A 21,520-nucleotide genomic window follows, 5' to 3' on the forward strand; every position below is an offset into this window, starting at 1 on the left:
AATTCAGAAACTTGTTCGTAAGAAAAATAAGAGATCAGGTCCTAAATATGAGCATTCACTTTTAAAGAATTATTTATATATTATTTAGCTTGTTCTTATTTTCAGAAAATGTGCTACACAGCATTTCAGCTGTCAAGTGGAATCCTGCCATGCCTTGTCTTGAAAAAGCTGGTTTGGAAGTTGTATACTTTATTTTTAATATTGCATATTTCAACATTCTGAATAGCCAAGTACAGCTGGAAACAGCTACTTTGAAAAATGGATGTGACATGATCCTTTCCCATGTAAGTGTGGTATCTATCTGGAAGATACTTGCCAGGCTAATGAACTCATATTTTTCTTTTCTTATATATATAATTTTTATTAAGTCTTTTGAGACAAAGATAAAAACTAACAGGAACTAACATAAAGTAAAGAAAGAAAAAAATAAAAAGCCAAAAGTATAAAGTATAAGAATTTTATTTATTTATATTTCATATTTCTTAAGCACCTGTATGTCTCTTAGAGAATGAAAAGAAATAGAAATAAGTTGCTTTCAATTTTCTTTACAGCAATTATATCTAAAATTATCTCCTACTCTATGATTACAACAAAAAAAATCACTCTTTTTTTTCTATTATCTCTTTTTTCTAATCATTAAAATGATAAATCATGTTTTTTTCTGTTTCTTGCAAAATGTCTATAAAGACTCAGTAAGTCTATAAAGTCAACAGTGAACATAGATACTGTCTTTTCTCTAAATAAGAAGTCAATTTAGTCATCTTGAAGACTAGTCAGTAGAATGTAGCTAGGCTTCAGAACTCACAGCAAGTTCCAGATAGCATCAGATAACAAACCTAGAATTGCATCCAGAATTGACTTCAATTAGGGATAACAGAGTCAGGCCTGATCCAAAAAGTCACAATAGTATTTAGAGTTTATCCTGCAACTTTAATAAGCATGCAAATATGAGCAAAACAGCACAACAAACATTTATCGATATACTCACATAAAAGAATCCCAGAGGTCCTGAGATATATGGCATTTTCATTCCCAGGAGATACTTCACTTGCGAAGTCACAACGTGCGTAGCTGCCCCAGTTGTCATTGCACTTATCACTGGCTCTGTTAGCAAGAAGGTAGCACTGCCCAAATGTAGCATAAACATTGCTACCTGAGAAACCAGAAATATAATAGAGATTGCATCCAGATGCAGTTACTGATTCTAATGTAGGAACGAGAAATGCTAACTTGCATTCTTTTTAAAAAAAAAAAAATAGCAGATGAGAAAGATCCATGAGCTAATCAAGTAGAAGTTATTTCATTATTCATTGCACCCATGAATAGCCTTTCAACCCATGTTAACTTTCATACATTTATTAAATGCTATCTCTCTTGTGTTTACACAAATATATATATTTTCCCCAAATGAATTTACCATCCAGCTCTGTGCTGAGGTTAGTTATAATAGCTGACTCTGGCCATTTGTCTTCATTGACTTTAGGTTATTCAAATGTACAAACATTATAAGCTCTGTGGATAGGACAAATATTAAGCCAAAGAAGTCACACGGGTTACCCTTAAAAGTTACTATACAGGTAATCCTTACAACCACAATGGAGTCCATAATTTCTGTTGCTAAGCAAGACCATTGTTAAGTGAGTTGTGCCCCATTTTATGAATCATTGCAGTTTTAATTGAATCTGCTTCCCCTGTTGATTATGCTTGTCAGAAGTCAGCTGGGAAGGTTACAAATGGTGATCATATGACCACGAGCAGTACAACTGTCATAAATAATCCAATAGATAATGATAGGGTTAACAAAATCACAAATGAGGAGGTGATAAGCTGCCCGGGAAAGCAAAGGGAAATAATCAAAGCCATTAAAAAGCGAAAGTTAGAATATTTTGGACAGGTGATACGACTCCCAGAAAAATACGGCATCCTTCACTTAATCCTCCATCTATCTGTTTATAGTTAAAATATGAAGATCATAGTCTGGGAAATAAAGGTCAAGAGCTTTAGCAGCTTGGATTTGTTCCTGATCTTTGCCATTCTTGAATTATTTGATACTTAAAAAGAAAAACTCTCAGCAGAGCATGAATGCAGCTATTCAGAACATTTCGACAAGTTTGGCTATCGGCCTTCGTTTAGAACAAAAACATCATTTACCATTTGTACATTGGGCTATCTAGGCAATGAGCAGTTAAAACATGATTTGTGATACAAGCTGCAGTTGATCAGGTTCGCATAACAAGGTTAACCATGAAAATGATGTCCAAAACAAATATCAGCAGGGATTAGTGAATATGATCCCTCTCCAATCACATGTGTTTAACAATTTCTTTTGCTGCGTTAAAAACTATGGTGTGCTATCAACTTTTGGAAATCTCTGGGAAGATGCACTGTAGCTGATGAAAAAAAACAGAGTGAGATAAAAAGAAGAAGACCAAAACTGCTGAGAGAAGAAAGATTGAATAAAACTCTGAAAGGAAATAAAGATTTCCATAATTCCGTACCCAGTGTAGGTCAATTCAAAAGCATGTGTTATTTCTCCATTGGATAAACAAAGATTAGAACAAAAAACACTGATTAGTTTTTGTGTTCGTGCTCAGTGAGAATAAAATACATTTTCTTTCTGATAATATTTATCAGCAAGTAATGAGAAGTTAAACACACCAGGAGCTAGTATAGAAAACAAAAAAGATTGCCAGGTCTACTGCTAATATATGTTCAATTTCTATTATAATAACATTTCATTCAGATATTACATTCAAAGGTGATTCAGTTGACTCTCATATTGGAAAAACTGAGTGCCTCTGAAACCAATGTAGAGGTGCCTACACAAGTACACTTTTTTCCCAAATATTTCATAATTCAATCGATGATTTGAGCTGGATGTTGTATAATTTGCAAAGCCTCTAACTGATCAGAAAGAAAGCATTTAAGCTGAAGCTTCTGAGACTCGCTTAATATGTTATACGATTTGTATAAAAATCATTTTCATTACAAAACTGGAATACTCCAATAATTCACTATGGATATGATCCATGCACACATTTCTATTTTGCCATAGACTTTTAAAAATAAACATGCAACATTTAGCAATACAAATTATTCTTCATCGTTTACATGTTCACATTTTTAAAGACTGAATTTGTACGGGGTGAAATGCTCCTGGTTCTACCGGATAGCCTGAACTGGTAGCAATGGCGGCGGGTGGTTCGGAGAACCGGTAGCAAAAATCCCTGTGCTCCCCCCCCCCACCATGCTCAGCTGAATCGCATGATCATCAGAGGCTTTTTTTTTTTTTTACTTTTAAAAGCATTTTTTCTACAACTTTTTCTGACAAAAAAATGCTTTTAAAAGTAAAAAAAAAAAAAGCCTCTGATGATCGTGGCTCAGCTGAGATCCTCAGAGCTTTTCAAAGAATTTTTTTCTGCAACCTCTTGGCCAAAGAGGTGGTAAAAAAAATGCTTTGAAAAGTCTCTGACGATCCCAGCTGAGTTGCCTGATCCACAGAGAGGCATTTTTTAAAAAGCCTCTCTGGCGATCCCAGCTGTTGCCTGATTGCCAGAGGCTTTTCAAAGCATTAGAAAAAATGCTTTGAAAAGTTAAAAAAAAAAAAGTTGGCCACGCCCACCCAGTCACATTACCCCCCCCACCAAGCCACGCCCACAGAACCGGTGGTAACACATTTTACATTTCACCCCTGATCTGTACCCAATGGAATGAAAATGGAAGAAGCATAATTATCATTTCCAGATATGAGAGCATACGTGCAACTGATTATTTGAGCTTATTTATAAATGATATAAGCAAAGTCACTAGAGTTATTGAGATGATTGACTTTTTTTTTTATTGAAAAAGTTTTTCAAATACAAATTTTCCCCCCTTTTCCCCCCTCCTCCCTAATCCCCCCTCCCCCTCCCCTCCCCCTGTGGCTTCTCCAAAATAAAACCCAGATTAATAACAGATTATATAATACTTTACCATCCTTTTACTCCACCTCCCATATACTGACCCTTTCTTTCTAACAATATTATTATATCCCCCTTATACTATACATTTCAAAGTAACATTCAGCTGTAAAATTATATAATAAATCCTAATTTGGCAATTTCAACTCATAATCTACCCTTTTCCTCCTCCCCCATGCATATATCTCTTAATTCAAATCTTTTACGTATATTAATATAACATAACATCCCTTTTCTTAAACTAAACAATCAGTAAACTAACCTATCTCCACCCACTTTCCTACAGGTCTACCATACATAATATTTTTAATATCTTTGTTCTTCTGCCCACACTACTAAAAAATATTTCCATATGTAAATAAAATCCTCAAATGACTTTAAGCTTGTAATCCATATGATATCTTCTGTAATGTCTTTCAACTGGATTGTTAATTCCATCACCCATGTTAAGGTAACATCAAATTCTGGGGTTTTAATTTTGTCGGGGCCAAAATTATTTAATTTGATTTTATTCTATTTTTTAAATTTTGTATTGTATGTGTTTTTATTGTTTGGCTGTGCACCGCCCTGAGTCCTTCAGGAGTAGGGCGGTATAGAAATCTAATAAAATGAAAATGAAATGAAAATGAAATTCTAGTTCCAACAGTATGTTCAGTATCTTCAATTACCATCTGCCCCCATCAGTAGTAAATGTTTTCGTATATAAAAAACCACCCGAGTGACTTTATATTTATATTCCATATAGTATCTTTTGTAATGTCTTTCATCTAGATTATTAATTCCAACCACCATGTTAGGGTAACAACCAGATCTTCTGCATGCTCCAATCCCATAGTTCTCTTGCCTTGTAGCTCAGCATAAACGTAATCCATTTGTCAAAGAGTCCAAAATAGAAAGTTAATCCACTCAATTTAAGGCCATCTTCCACATCCCAAAAGTACAGCACTGCAGAGATCTGTCACTCTCCTCAAAATAGTATAAACCAATACTTTGCCTCAACTATATTTTCATATATTCAATTGTCTCTTAAGTAACTGGCATTACTCTGTTGTTTAGTCTAAAAAATTTTATTTTTGTAGGACCTGCTTCTTCTTTTCTTAACTTTTTGTGGCTTAAATCTCCATCCTGGTTTCCTTTCTATGAGTTGTATATCAACTGATTGATTTCCATGCTGGTCTGTAATTTGATAAGTCATCACATTAGAATCCAAAGCCGCCTCTCTTGTATTTATAGCTAGTCCAACTGTGACCTCTGAAGGAGAATCCAAAAGCGGCTCATCCACAAAGGCCTCTGTAACTTGTTGTTTTTCCATTACCTCCACCTCCATCTGCTTAGCCTGAATTTCAATCTCTTGTTGATTTTGCTTTTCTTCATTCCCCTCGTGTGTTATACATGGAGATGTTGAACCCATTTTAAGAACCTTGTAGTAAAATTCTTCCGCTTTTTCAACAGTATTTAGTTGATATCTTTCTCCTTGATATCTCAATATTATACCAACTGGAACATCCCACCTGAATGGGATGTTTTGTTTCTTTAGCTCAGTCACCAAAAATCCAAAATCCTTTCTATCTTTTAACATCTTGGGCGGCAGCTCTTTAAATATCCAAATCTTCCTTCCATGCATTTCAAGAGTGGAGTTAAAAGACTTTTGCACGATATCATTTCTTATTTCTTTATCAGTAAAGTAGATCACCACATCTCTAGGCAGCTGCCTTTGCTTTGCCACCCAAGAATTAACTCTGTAAGCCTTATCAATCTTGCAGGATATCTCTTCAGGACTAACCTTTAAAATCCCAGCCAGAACTTCAGCAGACACCTTTCTCAAATCTTGTCTTTTATTTTCCTGTATTCCCCTAATTCTGACCGCAAATTCCATGAATCTGAATTGCATCATTGTGGCTTCATTTTCAATCCTTTGTTTTATATTATCTACATTGTAAGTCTTGTAGTCAGCTTCCTTTATTTTTTTAAACTTTTTAAACTCTGCTTCTGAACTTTTTTCTTGAATCATTATTAAATCATTTTCAATTCTTTGTATTTTATTGTCCAGGTTATAAATCTTATGATCAACTTCCTTCATTTTAGACTCTATTTCTAAATTGATCTCTTTATCCATCCTGATAATTACATCTAAGAAACTTTTCAAATGTTGCTTCAGGATATCATACTTTTGTTGAACCAACTATTTAATTTCCTGTCTGAAATTTTCAAGGTTCTGATTCACAATCTTATCATGTCTTGCCATCTCCTCCAGTACAAATTCCTTTAGGTCTGTAAAGCCATTCTTCTGCATCTGCAAGCTCACAACTTGTTCATGTGGTTTATAAATGGGGGAGCCCCCCCCCCCCACAGCTTGGTTATCTGGCTTTGTCAGTTTTAACGCCATCCTGCCACACAAACAGATTTTTTTTCCCTTTTTAAAGAAAAAGACTTCTCTCCAAACAATATCAATATCAAGTCTCTAAGAAGGAAGAGGCATAAAATAAGAATTTTTCTCTTCACTCCTAGCCAGCGCTATTGTTTTAGATACTTTGTAACGTATTAAACTATTCAAACGGAAGGACTTTCGCTTTCAGCTTTCTTCTCAAGCCTCAGCCAGTTGCCATTTTAAACTCTCTTTTTTCCTCCTTTCACTCTCCTTTACTTTTAAAATCAGTCTTAGGGTTAGAAATACTTGCAACTTAGGATCCCAGATCCGGATTTCCTCCTACTTGTTCAGATGATCTGTTAGTTTCATTAATTGGTCTGGTCCCATCGCCTGGCTCTGCAAAAAGGCAGAGTTCTCCTGAAGCCCGGAGCAGCGGCGAGCGAAAATAGGGAGCCTCATCCTGCTTCATCCCCAAGAGTAAAACAAAAACTCTGTGGACTTCGCAGAGGGCTCTACCTGCCCTCGCCGGCTCTGTCTCACATTTCCTTAAGGAAATGGAGTTTTTCGAGCCGCCTTTCAGCTGTAAAGGTGGCTCTTTACGGGCGACGGGGCTGGCGGTCTCAAAAGACCGTCTGATGGCGACGGAAGCCAAACCGGAAGCCCGAGATGATTGACTTTTTTTATGAAACTGTGCATGGTAAGTGTGGAACATGCAGCCATACAGTACACCAGTGATGGCTAACCTTTTCCAGACTGAGTGCCCAAAGTGCACGCCCGAACCCCTCAAATGCAATGCGCACGCGGCCCCTGTGCATGCACCCCACCCCTACGCATGCAGATGCACCCCGCATGTGCCCCGTGCATGCGTGTGCGGGCCCCCCACATGCACCCCACCCCGCCTATGCATGTGCAGGGCCCCGCAAGCACCCCGCCTCCCGTGCATGTGCGACAGAGACCTGAAGACCAGCTGGCTGGCGGGAGGCACACATGCATGCGCAGCAGGACTGAACTGGGGCAACAGCTGTGTGCCACTTCTGGCATGCGTGCCAAGTGTTCGCCATCACTACACTACACTAATATTTACTATGCAAGGTGAAGGAGAAGATGTCTTTTCCATTCATTTCATATACAAAAGTCATCCAAATTAACATTGCTAATACAGCACTTCTTCTCAAACACAGTCGCCTCCTTTGTGGGTTACAAATCATGCTAAGCCAGAGAATTGGCTTAAAAATATACAGAGCTGAGGCATTTGGGATATTGAGAATTACAGCTTCCATCATACCTCATCATTGGCTATCTTCCCTAAGAATGGCAGAGTTATCATTTATTAACCTCTGGGATGCACAGATTATCTACTCCCACCAAGCAGACTTTGTTCAACTTTGAATCAGTGTGTTGTGAAAACCTAAGTACTGTGATTTGTATGCCATGTTTATATTTATCATGTTAAGTGAAACAAATCAATTTCAACTTAAATTACAAATCATGATTAAATAATGTTTTAATAGAATATGTGAAATATAATCCCAAATCATGTGGAAATACATCCTTCCATGTTGGCCTGCTTCTCCTGGAAACTGTGGTGGCGCAGTGATTAGAATGCAGTACTGCAGGCTACTTCTGCTGACTGCCCGCTGCCAGCAGTCCGGCATTTCAATTCTCATCAGCTCAAGGTTGACTCAGCCTTCCATCCCTCTGAGGTTGGTAAAATGAGGACCCAGAAGTTGGGGGCCATAGGCTGACTCTGTAAACTGCTTAGAGAGGGCTGCAAAGCACTGTAAAGCGGTAATAAGTCTAATTGCTATTGCTATTTTAGTACAAGAACTACGTACTTTTCTACTTATAAAATTCAGCTATTCTGAAAAACTTACTTGAATCAGCCCTCCTAATAGTGAAACTGCTGCAGCAACTCCAATCCTCTGCATCTCAAACTCAGATAAGCCCAATACTTCAGATGTATTGTCTGAAGTGAAATTGGTGTTTATGGGAGGAACAAGACGCTCAACAGCATTTGCAGAAATCAAGGAGGTCAGAGCAAAGGTTCCTGCAAAAGAAGAAAGAAGTTTTCATTTCCTATCAGATGACTCTAAGTTGCTTAGGAAAAAAGAAATAACTTTACAGCTAAGCCATGATTCAGTTTGCTTGGTTTGGACATGACATGTTGTGTGAACCCAACCTCTGCATTTTAACATGTCTTATTATGATGATGTTTGATCTTTTCTCATTTATGGCACATTTAACAAAATCATGGTTAAATAAACCATAGTCCTATGATTCCAGACTATGTCCAACTAATTCTAATATGAACTTGAATTCTTTGAACATGTTATGTTTTATAATCATTTTGAACTTCTGAAAGTTGTGAGATACGGTGATATTGAATTATTAACTGATTGATTGAATTCTAATTATTGTCAGAATGCCATAGCTATATCCAGATATCCTAAGCACTAAGTCTTCCTGGCATATTTTTCTTTCCACCATCAGAGCTGATGCCAGCCAGAGCGTAGAAGTAGGGCAAAGATCAGAAGATGTGAAGAGACCTGGCTCAGAGAATCACCAAGAGTAAGACAAGACTGAATGAATAACATCATCATCATTTTGCTTTCTGCAAACATCACCTTTATACATTTCCTCTTGTGGTGAGCATTCATTTCCATATTGAGAACTCCATTGTACATTATACAAATTCTAGGCAACAAACTGTTCACTGTTTTTTTGTATATACATGAGACATATGACTGCATATATATGCAATCCTTGTGCTGAAGCTTATCTGAATTTTTTTTTAAATTCCAGGGATAGTTTGATGTCCAGCAGTGGTCTAGACTGCATAAATATTAGCATAAAATAAGGAGAAAAGAAATAGTTTATAATACCATAGGTAGAAACTGGTTCTTTGCATCAGAAATCAGTTGCTGATTGTGTGTATAAAAAAAACAGCATGCAACAGAAAAGACTTCTATTTCAGTTTTTAGAGGGTTCAGGCACACACTACAGACCAAGGTGGACAAATAGTTTAGCCTGAAAAACACACCTTTCCCTTTTCTATGGACTAAATTTGCATCCATCAGTCATAGATGCAAGAATGTCTTCTTATATGGTCCCTTCCTAAAGGGTGGAGCTATTAACTGCACAATTTTTATAGCACAGCAAACGAGTATGCTAACTGAAAATTATGAAAACTGGTACCTGTAGAAAAAAAAGTAATAGAAAGATTTAATTTAATTTATATTTGCTTTATTTAAAATTAAATATCATTAATATGGTCATTCTGTAATCTCCTTCCTTCCTTCCTTCCTTCCTTCCTTCCTTCCTTCCTTCCTTCCTCTAGTCAAACAGTTACAATTTAGTAATTCTTAAAGTTATTGAGAAGTAAAGTCAAGGATTTTGAAGCCCCTGTATAGCCCTGAGACCAGAGGCCTATTCATCTCTGATATATACTGCTGATACAGTTCTACAGAGGAATTATTGAGTCTGTCATCTGCATCTCTATAACTGTCTGGTTTGGTTCTGCAACCCAACAAGATAGACACAGACTTCAGAGGATAATTAGAACTGCAGAAAAAACCATTACTACCAACCTGTCTTCAGTTGAGGACCTGTATACTGCAGGAGTCAAAAACAGGGCTGTGAAAATATTTACAGACCCCTCGCATCCTGGACATAAACTGTTTCAACTCTTACCCTCAAAATGCACACCAGAACAACTAGTCACAAGAGCAGTTTTTTCCCGAACGCCATCACTCTGCTAAACAAATAATTCCCTCAATACTGTCAAATTAGTTACTAAGCCTGCATTACTATTAATCTTCTCATCATTCCTATCACCCATCTCCTCCCACTTATGACTGTATGACTGTAACCTTGTTGCTGGTATCCTTAAGATTTATATTGACTGTTTCCCTATGACTATCATTAAGTGTTGTACCTTATGATTCTTGACGAATGTATCTTTTCTTTTATGTACTCTGAGAGCTTATGCACCAAGACAAATTCCTTGTGTCCAATCACACTTGCCCAATAAAAAATTCTATTCTATATCTGAGACTTTTACAACAAACACATCCTTAACAAACCAACAGATACTTAAGAAAACATAGCAATTAAAAACTTATCTTAATATTTGCTTATCTGTTTCCACTACTGTTTCAGAACGTGGCTTTCAACAGAATTCTTTCATCCTGCTGATTCCTATTTCATTTAAATATAAACTAAATACTGTAACAGCAGCAGAATCTGTAAATATCTACTCAGATATTTACCACTTTAAAAAATCAAAGTGCCTCCAACATTTTTTCAAAGTATAAGATAATATAAATGCCTTTTTTAATGAAACCAATAGTGCATCGTGTCCCAGTTGGGCAATTTTTACACTTAAAATGAAATAACTACATAACATGTATTCTGCTGACTCAACATTATCATCACTTCCAAGGAACTTGCCACAAAATTCAAATCCAGCTTGCCAGTGAGCGGCAAGAGAGCTTTAATAAAATGCTTTGGATACATTCCGATGCAAATTCTATGTACTTTGGATGGGAGGTTGCTATCCGAGCAGACCACATGGCTCCCACATTGTTAAATGTAATGCTGAATGCACTTTTGGCACACAGGCTATTTGCAAAGAGCCACGCAATTACTCAAAAGAACACAACTGCTTCTCAGAAAGCATAATAACAACCAAGGAGAATGTGCATGTAGTTGAGATTTTCAGCTTTGTGTGAGGTTCCATACAGCTCTGCATTTTAAGTGAAGAGACACCGTCCCCAATATCAGAAAGACACAATTCTTTACCTTCCTCCTACATCATGTTCAACCCATATCAAATTATGGGAGACATGACACCATACCCAGCTCCATTGTTTTCTATAACTAAGACCAGATGGTTTCTTCTATGAAATAAGCCTGCTTCACATTCTAAAAAGTCAATGTCTTTAATTATTAAGTTGAAGACTGTCATTGTTTTAGAATACATAAAATAAAATAAAAAAGAAGAGTGCAACAAACTAAGATATCAAAAGAGAAGTAAGATTGTTACTCAGTGGAAAAGCATACAGCTAATCCTCGACTTATGACCACAACTGAGCCCAAAATTTCTGTTGTTAAGTGAGACACTTGTTAAGTGAATTTTGCCCCATTTTACGGCCTTTCTTGCCACTGTTGTTAAGTGAATCACTGCAGTTGATAAGTTGGTAACATGGTTGCTAAGTGAATCTGGCTTCCCCGTTGATTTTGCTTGTCAGAAGGTCGCAAAAGGGGATCGCCTGACCTTGGGACACAGCAACGGTCACAAGTATGAACCAGTTGCCAAGCATCTGAATTTTGATCACATGATCATGGGGATGGTACAAAGGTTGTAAGGGTGAAAAATGGCCATAAATCAGTTTTTTCAGTGCCTTTGTAACTTTGAATGGTCACTAAATGAACTGCTGTAAGTCGAGGACCACCTGTACTGTATTCACTGTAAGCAAGAGAGTCAATCTCTAAGTAGGGCTGGGTAAGAGCGCAGTCTAAAACTTTGGCATCTACTGCTAATACGTTGAGTGACACTTTTGAGCTATATGAACAACTTCATAGGAAAGAAAAGGGGGGAAAAAGAGACCTAAATAAGGGATCTCATGAACCTACTATTGACTTAATCATATAAAGTGAATAGCAATCCTATACCTCAACTCCAGGAATTTTAAGAAGGAAATATAATTTTGAATATTTTAAACTTGTTTCACATATTTCCCCCAAAATTTCATAAATAGGAAAAAGGAAAAAGAAGGGGGATGAAAAAGGGAAAGAATGTTGATATAAAGCAGGGCTGTCAAACTCCCAGCCCGCGAGCCGGATGCGTCACGCGCTGACCACGCCCACGCCCGGTTTAGCGAAGGAGAAAAAAGTCCCAACATGTCACGTGACGACGTGATGACTCGAGTTTGACACCCCTGATGTAAAGGAAGTACACAAACTGAACCACTAGGACTTAGAAATAACTTACCTGGGGCAACATGACGACCCATTCCAAATATGGCATAAATAATAGCAGGAAAGAATGATCCATATAAACCAAACACCGGATGCACTGATGATAGAATAGCAAAAGCCAGCCCTGTAGAAAAGGTAAATTTGGAGAACAAGATATAATATAAGCCATTATGAAAATATAATCATAACTGATGGGAAGAATTCCCTTCTAGGGCTACAATACGCTAAGCAATAGCCTTCATCCTTTTTGTATATTTATACAAAGTCAGCTTATTGCCCCCACAAACTGGGTCCTCAATTTACCTACCTTAGAAAGGATGGAAGGCTGAGTCAACCTTGAGCCTGGCGAGATTCGAACCTGCAGTAATGGCAGGCAGCTGGTCTTAATAACAGGGTGCTTTAGACCACTGTACTACCAGGGCTCTATTTTGAACAACTAGTGCACATTAAGGACATCAATTTTAAAAATCCAGTTAAAACCAAGCTCAGTTTAAGCTAGGGCTCAGTCCAATGGAGTATATCTAATTAAATTTAACAGCATTTTTTTGTTTGAGTAGACAAGTATAGAAATGCACCGTTAAATATTTAATCCAACCAATTTTAGAAAAATGTAAACATTCCTAACTTCCTGCAGGTGATGCACTGAAGAATAAGAGAGCCAGCAGAGCTAACAAAAATGCTAGTATTTACAGAGAATATTCCTCTCCAGTTTTAACTCAAATGATTCCCCAGCTTTTTAGTCCTTACCTTCTAAAATTTCAAGAAGTTTCTAGACAACCCATGTCTTGTTCAGTCATTATTTCAGAGATATTTCCTTACCATATTCCTCAATGTTTTCAATAATGTCAGAATTTCTAATGTACTGTCTCCATTGGAAAATTTCTTTAAAATTCAGGGAGATATACAAAAATGCCTCTACCTTGAAAGTAGTCAGTGATGAATTGTTTATCACAATCAAACATCAGGAGTTGATCATAATGTTTTATGATATTTTGTATTATAAAAAGGATTTTATAAAATTGGTTACATTTCAGTTCCACCAATCATGGGTTCTAGATTTTAGACACGTGCTATAAATTAATCTATTTGAGGAAATTTAATTCAAAATTTCAACGATGCATCCTTTCTCCCCTTGCAGACAAACTGAAGAGTTTTAGTGGTATATAGATTGAATGAAGCTCTCATGAATACACATGATCCATTTCTATGATTTTTTTTTAAAGTACACATTTCAAGCATGTATATTAGTGGCCCAAGAAATAATGCCTTTGCCAATTTATGAAGCCTTTAAATTCATTGGCTTTCTAAGAAACCCATAAGAAGAGATAGAAAAGATAGAGAGGTTCATTAGGTAGCTGATGAGCTCTGTCCTATAGATTATGACTAAATCCTTTGCTAGAAAATTCTATTGTGAAAGCACAGATTAAGTGCTTTTAATTTAGTGGAAATTACTAAAGAGCAGGGATAGGAACTCTATCCCTTATTTAAAATGAATAGCTTCAAAGGAATCTGGGGATTAAAATAAACTTCTCTCTCTGACACCTATAGCCTATAATGTTGGAGAAGGTGATTGAGAGCAAAATCAAAAAGAGATATAAAACAATTCTATTTTATTCTCAAATCAGAACATCTGGTCAAACAACTGTTTAAGAATCTAGTGAACTCCAATCAAGTTAACATATACAATTAATTATTTCTATAATCATAGCTCAATCAATGATGCCACAACACAAATCTCTCAAACAATTTACCTTTATCATTCTATTGGAACAGTTTGTATAGTTTTTCCTGGATAAGAAAATGGTTCAGAGATTTATAGAACTGTATAATTGGAAAAATCTACTTAGTTAAAAGTAAAATAATATATGATAATAAAAAAAGTTAAAATAATATATTTATTCTACTCCGTAATTCTGCCAGGAAAGCAAAAGAACTGACCTCACAGTATCTTTAATATATGCCTTAAACCTCAATTCTTTACCAGTTACATTAGCAGAACACATGCCTAAGCTGGGAGAAAGGTAACTATTGTATGTGTTTGATTGCTTCTCAACATTTGCAGCAGACAGAGAGAGAATTTGAAATATAGTGGGTGGCTATGGTTCTTTGTGTTCAGAAACTAATTTGGATGATATCAATCAATGGTTCATCAGGTTAGAAATACTTGAAAGGGAGCTGTTTTAATACAGAAAAGGGCTTGGGAGGGCAACCAGAGAAAACACTACTTAAGACATACGTGACTGTGGTCGACAAGAACAGATGAGGATACTTTGACAGACAGGAAAGATGTGAAAAGTTGAAGCACTGAGATTTAATTACAAGGGGCAAAATGAATAAGTTGTTTTTCTACAGTTTTTTTTTTTTTACTTGCTCCCATGAACATTACCAATTTTCTTTGGAGAGAGGATTCATTTCTACCAGTCTCTTAAAGAGAGTGTCCTTGCAACTTGTTTTATGTTACAGATTTGAGAATTAATGTTTGAGGTGTTTTAATTCCATCTTCCCACATTAACTTTTCATTGTGGTTCATTAGCTTTTACATATTACACATTCTGTGCCAAGACTGATAAAGATATACCCTCCTTGCTACCCTATTCAAATTGTAAAGGCAGACAAATTACACTCCAGCCATTGGGGAAACTGGAAGGTGTAATCTAATAATCAACAGCTGGAATTCTCTAGATAACAAGTGAGATGTCAGAAAACTAGAGAAGAAACATAATCCTAATATTCCAAAAAGGGGAAGACCTGAAAACTTCAAATCAATTACCTTAAATATCTTTACAGTACAATTTATTAGGATAAATTGTCAAGCACCACATCTATGAATGTTTAGAAAAGGATAAAATTATTATTATCAGGAATTAGCATGAGTTTATCAATAATAGGTCACGTCAGATTGCCTTCTCTTTTTTTTACAAGCGACTAGACTTTTACAAGTTTACTAGACCAAGTTAATTATATGGACACAATGTTCCTTGATGTCAATAACACATATGAAAAAATTCTGATGATATCCTGATGAGCAAGATGCATAAAGTAGTTATTACAGACCAGCATATGTACATTTACAATTGGTTTTTTTTAAAAAAAATATCCTGAAGGAGCTCATTAACCTGCATTCTGGATCATGGTTCTGGGAAATATCCATTGGGGTCTCCCAGCATTCCATCCTCAGATTTGTGTTATCCAACTCTTTAGAGCAGGGGTGTCAAACTCAAGGCCTGGGGGCTGGATCCAGCTCATGGAGTGCTTAGATCTGGCCCATGGGGCTGCCCTGGAAACAGTGAAGGACCGGGCCGTGGTGCCTCTGCCAGTGAAAACATAGCTCCAGATGGCTGCGGGCAGCCCTCCTGAGCTCCATTTTCACTGGCAGAGGGTTGCAGGAGGCCATTGCAGCCAAAAGCGGCGCTCGGGAGCCTGTTTTTGCTGGCAGAGTGCCTGGGCCACCACAGGTACCCCCCAATATGAGTGATGTTGAGCTGGCCATGCCCAACCTGGCCACGCCCACCCCAGCCCGAGGTCAAACACAACTCTCATGTGGGCCTCAATGAAATCAAGTTTGACAACTCTGCTTTAGAGGATGTAATCAAATCAATGCTTATTACATTTCAATGATACCAAACTAATTATATTAGCTAGCACTTTAATACCTTATCTGAGTTTAATACTGTATGTCTTCAACAAACTTGAACAGTGGGCCAAATTCAACAGGATGATAGTCAGTGATTTTTGTAAGAAAAATCATATTCATTATCACAACATTGGGGAGACCTGGTTTAGCAGAAGTACATGCGAGGAACATTCAAGAGTAACAGCTAAATATAAGTAACTTATGTGATTCAACAATTAAATAGCCAATATGATGGTAAAGTAGATGATTTTCATGAAATTTCCCAGGTTTAACACGTGATATTTTCAGATTTAACGAAAAAGGTAGACTGCAACTGATGGAACTAAATTTCTGCTGTAAAGTGTATTGCCAGTCAGAGGACACAGCCAAAGAATTGCACTCTTCAATCCATCAGTTTTTGATTTGACAGATATATATGATAATAAATTATGCAGTCCCAATGAATGAGCCCTAGACTGCCTCATTAATGAGGCCAGTAAGTGATGCTATCCTTAAAATGTTTAATGTGGGACAAGTTAAGGAAAACAACTAGCAGATTCTACCAAGCATCAACTGCAGGTAGGAAAAACAAACACCTTTCACTCTCCTTAACAGGGCTGGTAAAGCACAGTTAGGCAAGCGTAGGTGAATGTTTTGAATAGGTTAGTCACCTGTCAGATCTTGAGAGTCTGGCCATTTCAGAAACACTTATCTCACAGATCACAGGGGCAGAGAAGGGATTGCAAGGTGGTTCTCTTTCTCTGCTATACAGCTCCCTCCTGCTTTATCCCATGTCCATCTCTATGCCTGCAACCTGGCAAGAAGCATAGAGAGAAATGGAAACAAACAACTGATAACTAGTGAGTTCTGTTCTGAACAACTGTTGTTGTCAGCAACATCACATGGCAGAAGCAAAAGACAGGCCATTCTGCTCATCTCCCCAAAGTAATAAAAACAATACAAGCTACAAACATAAAACCTATTTTGGGGGTTAGAAACCTGCGCATGCACTTGCTTCACTCGCACATACGTGCACACACCGTGCACACACTCGCTTCACTCACGCATGCATGCGCACATCATGTGCATGCGCAGACCTTCTGTGCATGCACAAAATCTTCTGTGCATACGCGGAAGGTAAAAAACACATTACTTCCTGGTTAAAACCAGGAAGTAATGACACCCGGGCGGGTGGGAGGAGCTTTGCTCCACCATCATTACCAGATCGCCGAACTAATGGCCAAGATCACTACCGGACTGGGCGATCTGGCCAGATCTGTGAGCATTTCACCCCTGATATGTGTGTGTGTGTGTGTGTGTGTGTGTGTAGTTCTCAACATATGACCATAACAGAGTCTTCCCAGTAAGGTCATAAGTTGTGACAGTTGTAAAATAGGTTGGTCATGTGACCATCCCAATTTTACAACTTTTTTTGCAGGAATCATTAAGCAAACACCATGGTTTGCTATGGGCATGGTTTTGCCAAAATTTGGACGTGCCCATTTTCAGCACAACCATCATAAAATGTGGTCACCTGACTGCAGGATGCTGTAAAGAACTGCAAATACATCTGTGATGCTGTGTGCTCAAAATGCAGTCATATAACCAAGGGAGGCTCAACTTTCAGAACTTTTGATCTAGGTCTTAATAGCCCCAAGGTATGTCCATCATAACGTTGAACAACCATTAATCAACCAGACATATGTGAAGAACTACTTGTATAAGGAACCTGTATGTTTTGGTACCTACAATAACCCAAAGCAGCAACCCAGTTGCCAAAAGTTAGATAAATGCCAATCCATGACCATATTATTAATCAATTTGAATTATTTTAAATTGAGTTCACAGCAAAAACGCATGTTGGGGATAAGAGGGAACATGCTACTTCCTAACTGGGCAGCTAAATATAACTTTTGGTTGCATTAGCTATAGGCTGGTTTATAACAAAAAGCAATGTCATGGGACATATGATATAAAACACTTATTGGGGAATGTTTATGACCTGGTTAGGAAACAAACTCAGAATAAACAGCACTGAACTAGATAAATCTAAGTACATAAATCAGTCTCTATGTTTTTAAGGAAATCACATTTTTTTCCAGTATCACATACGTTTTTTTTAAAGTTTAACTCTTTCATTCCTCTGGTGCCTTTCTCACTGACTGAGAATTCTGGGAGTTGTAGTCCCAGCACATCTGGAAAGAATTAAATTGGGGAAAGCTGCCATAACTAGTAAAAATCCTGCTCTGTGGAAGTTCACAGAAAGGACAGAAATAAGTACCCATGGTGCCTTTCTTTTAAAGCTCATTATTTTAGTTGGCTTCTAAAATGTCATTACTAGCACCACTTAATGTGCTATTCTTTATATCAATATATCAGGGAACAAGATTCTTTATAGTACTACAGTATTAAGGTCTTCAACTTAAATCATGCCAATGCAGATGTTACTAATTATTCCAAAAGTACAAGTACATACACAAACTGGATGATTCCAGCTGCAGAATAATTCAATTAAAGGAGTGCTTATAATTTTCAAGGCATGAATGAAAACTAGACCAAGCTGTTAAGGAGTCTGAAAAAAGCAGCCATCAGAAAGTCTTTGCTTCTGAAGGATTTATATTCCATTTTAATATGTGATCCCATGCAGAAATCCCCCAAAATGCCATAATGTGAGAAATCTTTAGCTATTGTAGCAGTTTTTGATCTATCACCTGCACACACACAAAAATGGCCTTATATATAAGCCAGGATTATTCTTATCAATGGTGATTAACTGAATTGGAGTGCTATCTTTGTTTAGTTCTCCAAGAAAAGATATCATAAAGAAGATGATACAGGGTAGTTCAGGATATTAAAAATTAAGGCATGACAACCTTGGCCTTTTACACTCAAAAAGTTTATGGCTTGAAGGTTATCTTTTTCAAAGGGATACCAGATAATGCTCAACGTAATAATTTTTTATTTTATTGCTTTCATAATTTGAGGAAGAAAAATTATATTAAGGATGAAATGCTGAATATTCATAAACAGTGTTTTACAACATTCACACACACACAAACACTATTTCAGAATAATTTCAACCTAAAGCATAAGTCTTTTCACTAAGGTTTAAATCAAAGGGCATAATGCTAGATATCTGCAATCTTCTTTTCGATGTTGCACAATGCAGTTTTTCAACCACAAATAAAATATAAGTAACAAGATTATGTAACTGGTTGCCTAATAAACTATTATTAAAGTGGGCCTTTCTTTTATAAAAACAACGCTAAACCTCTTTGCAGATATGAAAAGAAGAAATGGAAAGACAAGCCACATCAACCACCACAATGAGCATAGGTGTGTACATGTGTACACATAAATGTATGATCAACATTGTTTGCAAGTTATAGGGGACACTATAAACTGTACCCATAAAACTGTTTTAAGTTAACACAATCAAAAGTAATTATTCCCACTTAAAATTAAAATCGCAAAATAAGCCCCAATAAATATAATGGGAGATGCTTCAAGACATACATAGAGGTTTGGAAACGCAAAGGTGCCCATCTCCTTCGTTAAAAAAAATAATAACTAAGCAAACAGAACTTCTACTTTCTAGGCGACAGCAGTTCAATTTAAACAATAAAAGTCACTGACACAGTTTTTAACACAGTACCTTGCGTCACCTGTTGAATTGCCAACATCATCCCAGAAACTATATCAGGGAGCAGGTCCATTTTCCAACAATAGTGTGGTGCCCACTCCAAAAAAGGCAGCCTGCTTACACACCAGAGTTTGAAGTTTTTGTAGCGAAAGGCATGGATCTTCCTCCATATGGCATTTTCCTGTTTCCTCTTTGCTCCTGTCATGCTTTCCTCCTTCCCTTTGTATATTCCTTTTTTCTGTGAAGAAGAAAAAAACACCTCTATGGAATTGCACCAGATTTGTGTGAAGCTTCTATCAGATTATAGTTTCAGACCACAAGAGAAACACAGCCCATTTGCTTGCTTGCTAAGTATATTTTCAACTGTGTAAGTATCTAAAGTCTTATAGACAGCATTAGTACAGAAATATATCCCAGTGCTATTACAGTTTATGGCTCTCTTTGCAATCATTCTCCTCCTTATATTCACTGTAGTGCTTATGCTTTTGGCGTGGATCCAGAATTAAAATGAGGTTGTGCTGGGCGTTTGTTCGATGTGGGATGGGCTATGCTAATGTAATCAGGAAGTGCCCAGCTAGACATGAGTTTTCTTGCCAATGATTATTTTTTTAAAAAAAACCTGTTACTGTGAGAAAAAACAAACCTGCCTGTCTCTGCCCATAGCAAAGATTCATCAGTGCATTAAATTCCAATGCTACTAAACATATTCTGCAACTTTAGCTGGATCCAGTTTTCTTGGATTTTTTTTCCTTTCCTGCAACATGATAGGCTACTTAAAGCATTCTCTTTTGGAAAAAAAGAGTTGAGATTTGTTCTTGGCACAGTTGATACCTGTGAAAAGGCACAGCAGTTTCTCTGGTAAATTGGCAGAGAAAGCCAAATGAAGACAAGGTGATTGCTGTCATTTGGTCAGAAAAGATGAACTCTCACTTGGCCTGTTCTTGCTGCTTTAAAAAGGGCTTGTTATGAAGGAATTGTCAGGTGCTCTGATCTTGACCAGTTCAATACTAATATAGCCATGCATATATACTTGCCACTGATTAAAGTATCAATAAGGGAACAGCTTAAAAAGCTGCTTCAGAAGCTGCCAGGACAAGAAGTCACCTTATGCCAGAATCTGACTCTGACTTTGCCATATTCGGCAGGTTCTGACCAGTTCTGGAGAACTGGTAGTGGAAATTTTGAATAGTTCGGAGAACCGGTAAATACCACCTCTGACTGGCCCCATCCCCCATCTATTTTCTGCCTCCTGAGTCCCAGCTGATCGGGAAGAAACAACCTTAAGAACAACCTGTCATTTCCTTGTGACTTGGGAGAGAGAAATCAGAAAATAAAAAATAATTGAGTATGGAAGATAACAGGCATCCCTATTTATTTTGGCTTCAACTCTGTGAAGCAGAAAAGCAACTTCAGTATAACAATGGGAGGGGATTAAAGAAATGCTCAAGAAAGATTTTTTTGCATAAGAGGGTTCATTTTTTAGTGTTTTAGCCCATGCTCTGTTTCTTGTCAATTCTGGAGGTATTTCTAACTTGAAACTGTCCACCATAGGAGATACCTGTTCTGTTTTAAATCAGGAGAAATATATTATCACAAGGTGTAAATGTCTCTCTCTCTCTCTCTCTCTCTCTCTCTCTCTCTCTCTCTCTCTCTCTCTCTCTCTCTCTCTCTCTCTCAAACAATGCTTTCAAACTGGTAGGTCGGTAGAGCTAGGGACAAGAGATAGGAACTCACCCTGTCCTGCAGAACTGGACTCAAACCACTGGAGTGTTGTTCAGCACATCCAGTGTCTGCATTTCCTGCATCAGATGAGGAGAGCACATCTTTCTCCCTCTGTCCTTGCCAATTTTTATAGAGGCACAACTGAGAGTGTTTTAACAAACCGCATCACTGTTTGGTTTGATGGCAGCAGTGCCTCAGACAGAAAGACCATACAGAGAGTGGTAAGGACATCCGAG

At 37.3% G+C, this 21,520-nt stretch overlaps 1 protein-coding gene across 1 annotated transcript in view; it reads right to left on the bottom strand.

Annotated features, from left to right (window-relative positions):
* Positions 1-19,767, bottom strand: part of SLC26A7 (solute carrier family 26 member 7) — a 58,985-nt gene extending 39,218 nt beyond the window's left edge. The window contains exons 1-4 of the mRNA XM_070942132.1: positions 19,575-19,767; positions 12,320-12,430; positions 8,202-8,374; positions 989-1,153 (exon numbers count right to left, since the gene is read on the bottom strand). Coding sequence (XP_070798233.1) covers positions 989-1,153; positions 8,202-8,374; positions 12,320-12,430; positions 19,575-19,767 — 642 coding nt within the window. The remainder of the gene's footprint in view (positions 1-988; positions 1,154-8,201; positions 8,375-12,319; positions 12,431-19,574) is intronic.
* Between the last annotated feature and the right edge of the window lie 1,753 nt (positions 19,768-21,520).

The sequence above is a fragment of the Pituophis catenifer genome, unplaced genomic scaffold (assembly GCF_029215685.1).
Source record: "Pituophis catenifer annectens isolate HBS135680 unplaced genomic scaffold, rPitCat1.0.hap2 SCAF_3, whole genome shotgun sequence".
Classification (NCBI taxonomy): Eukaryota; Metazoa; Chordata; class Lepidosauria; order Squamata; family Colubridae; genus Pituophis; species Pituophis catenifer.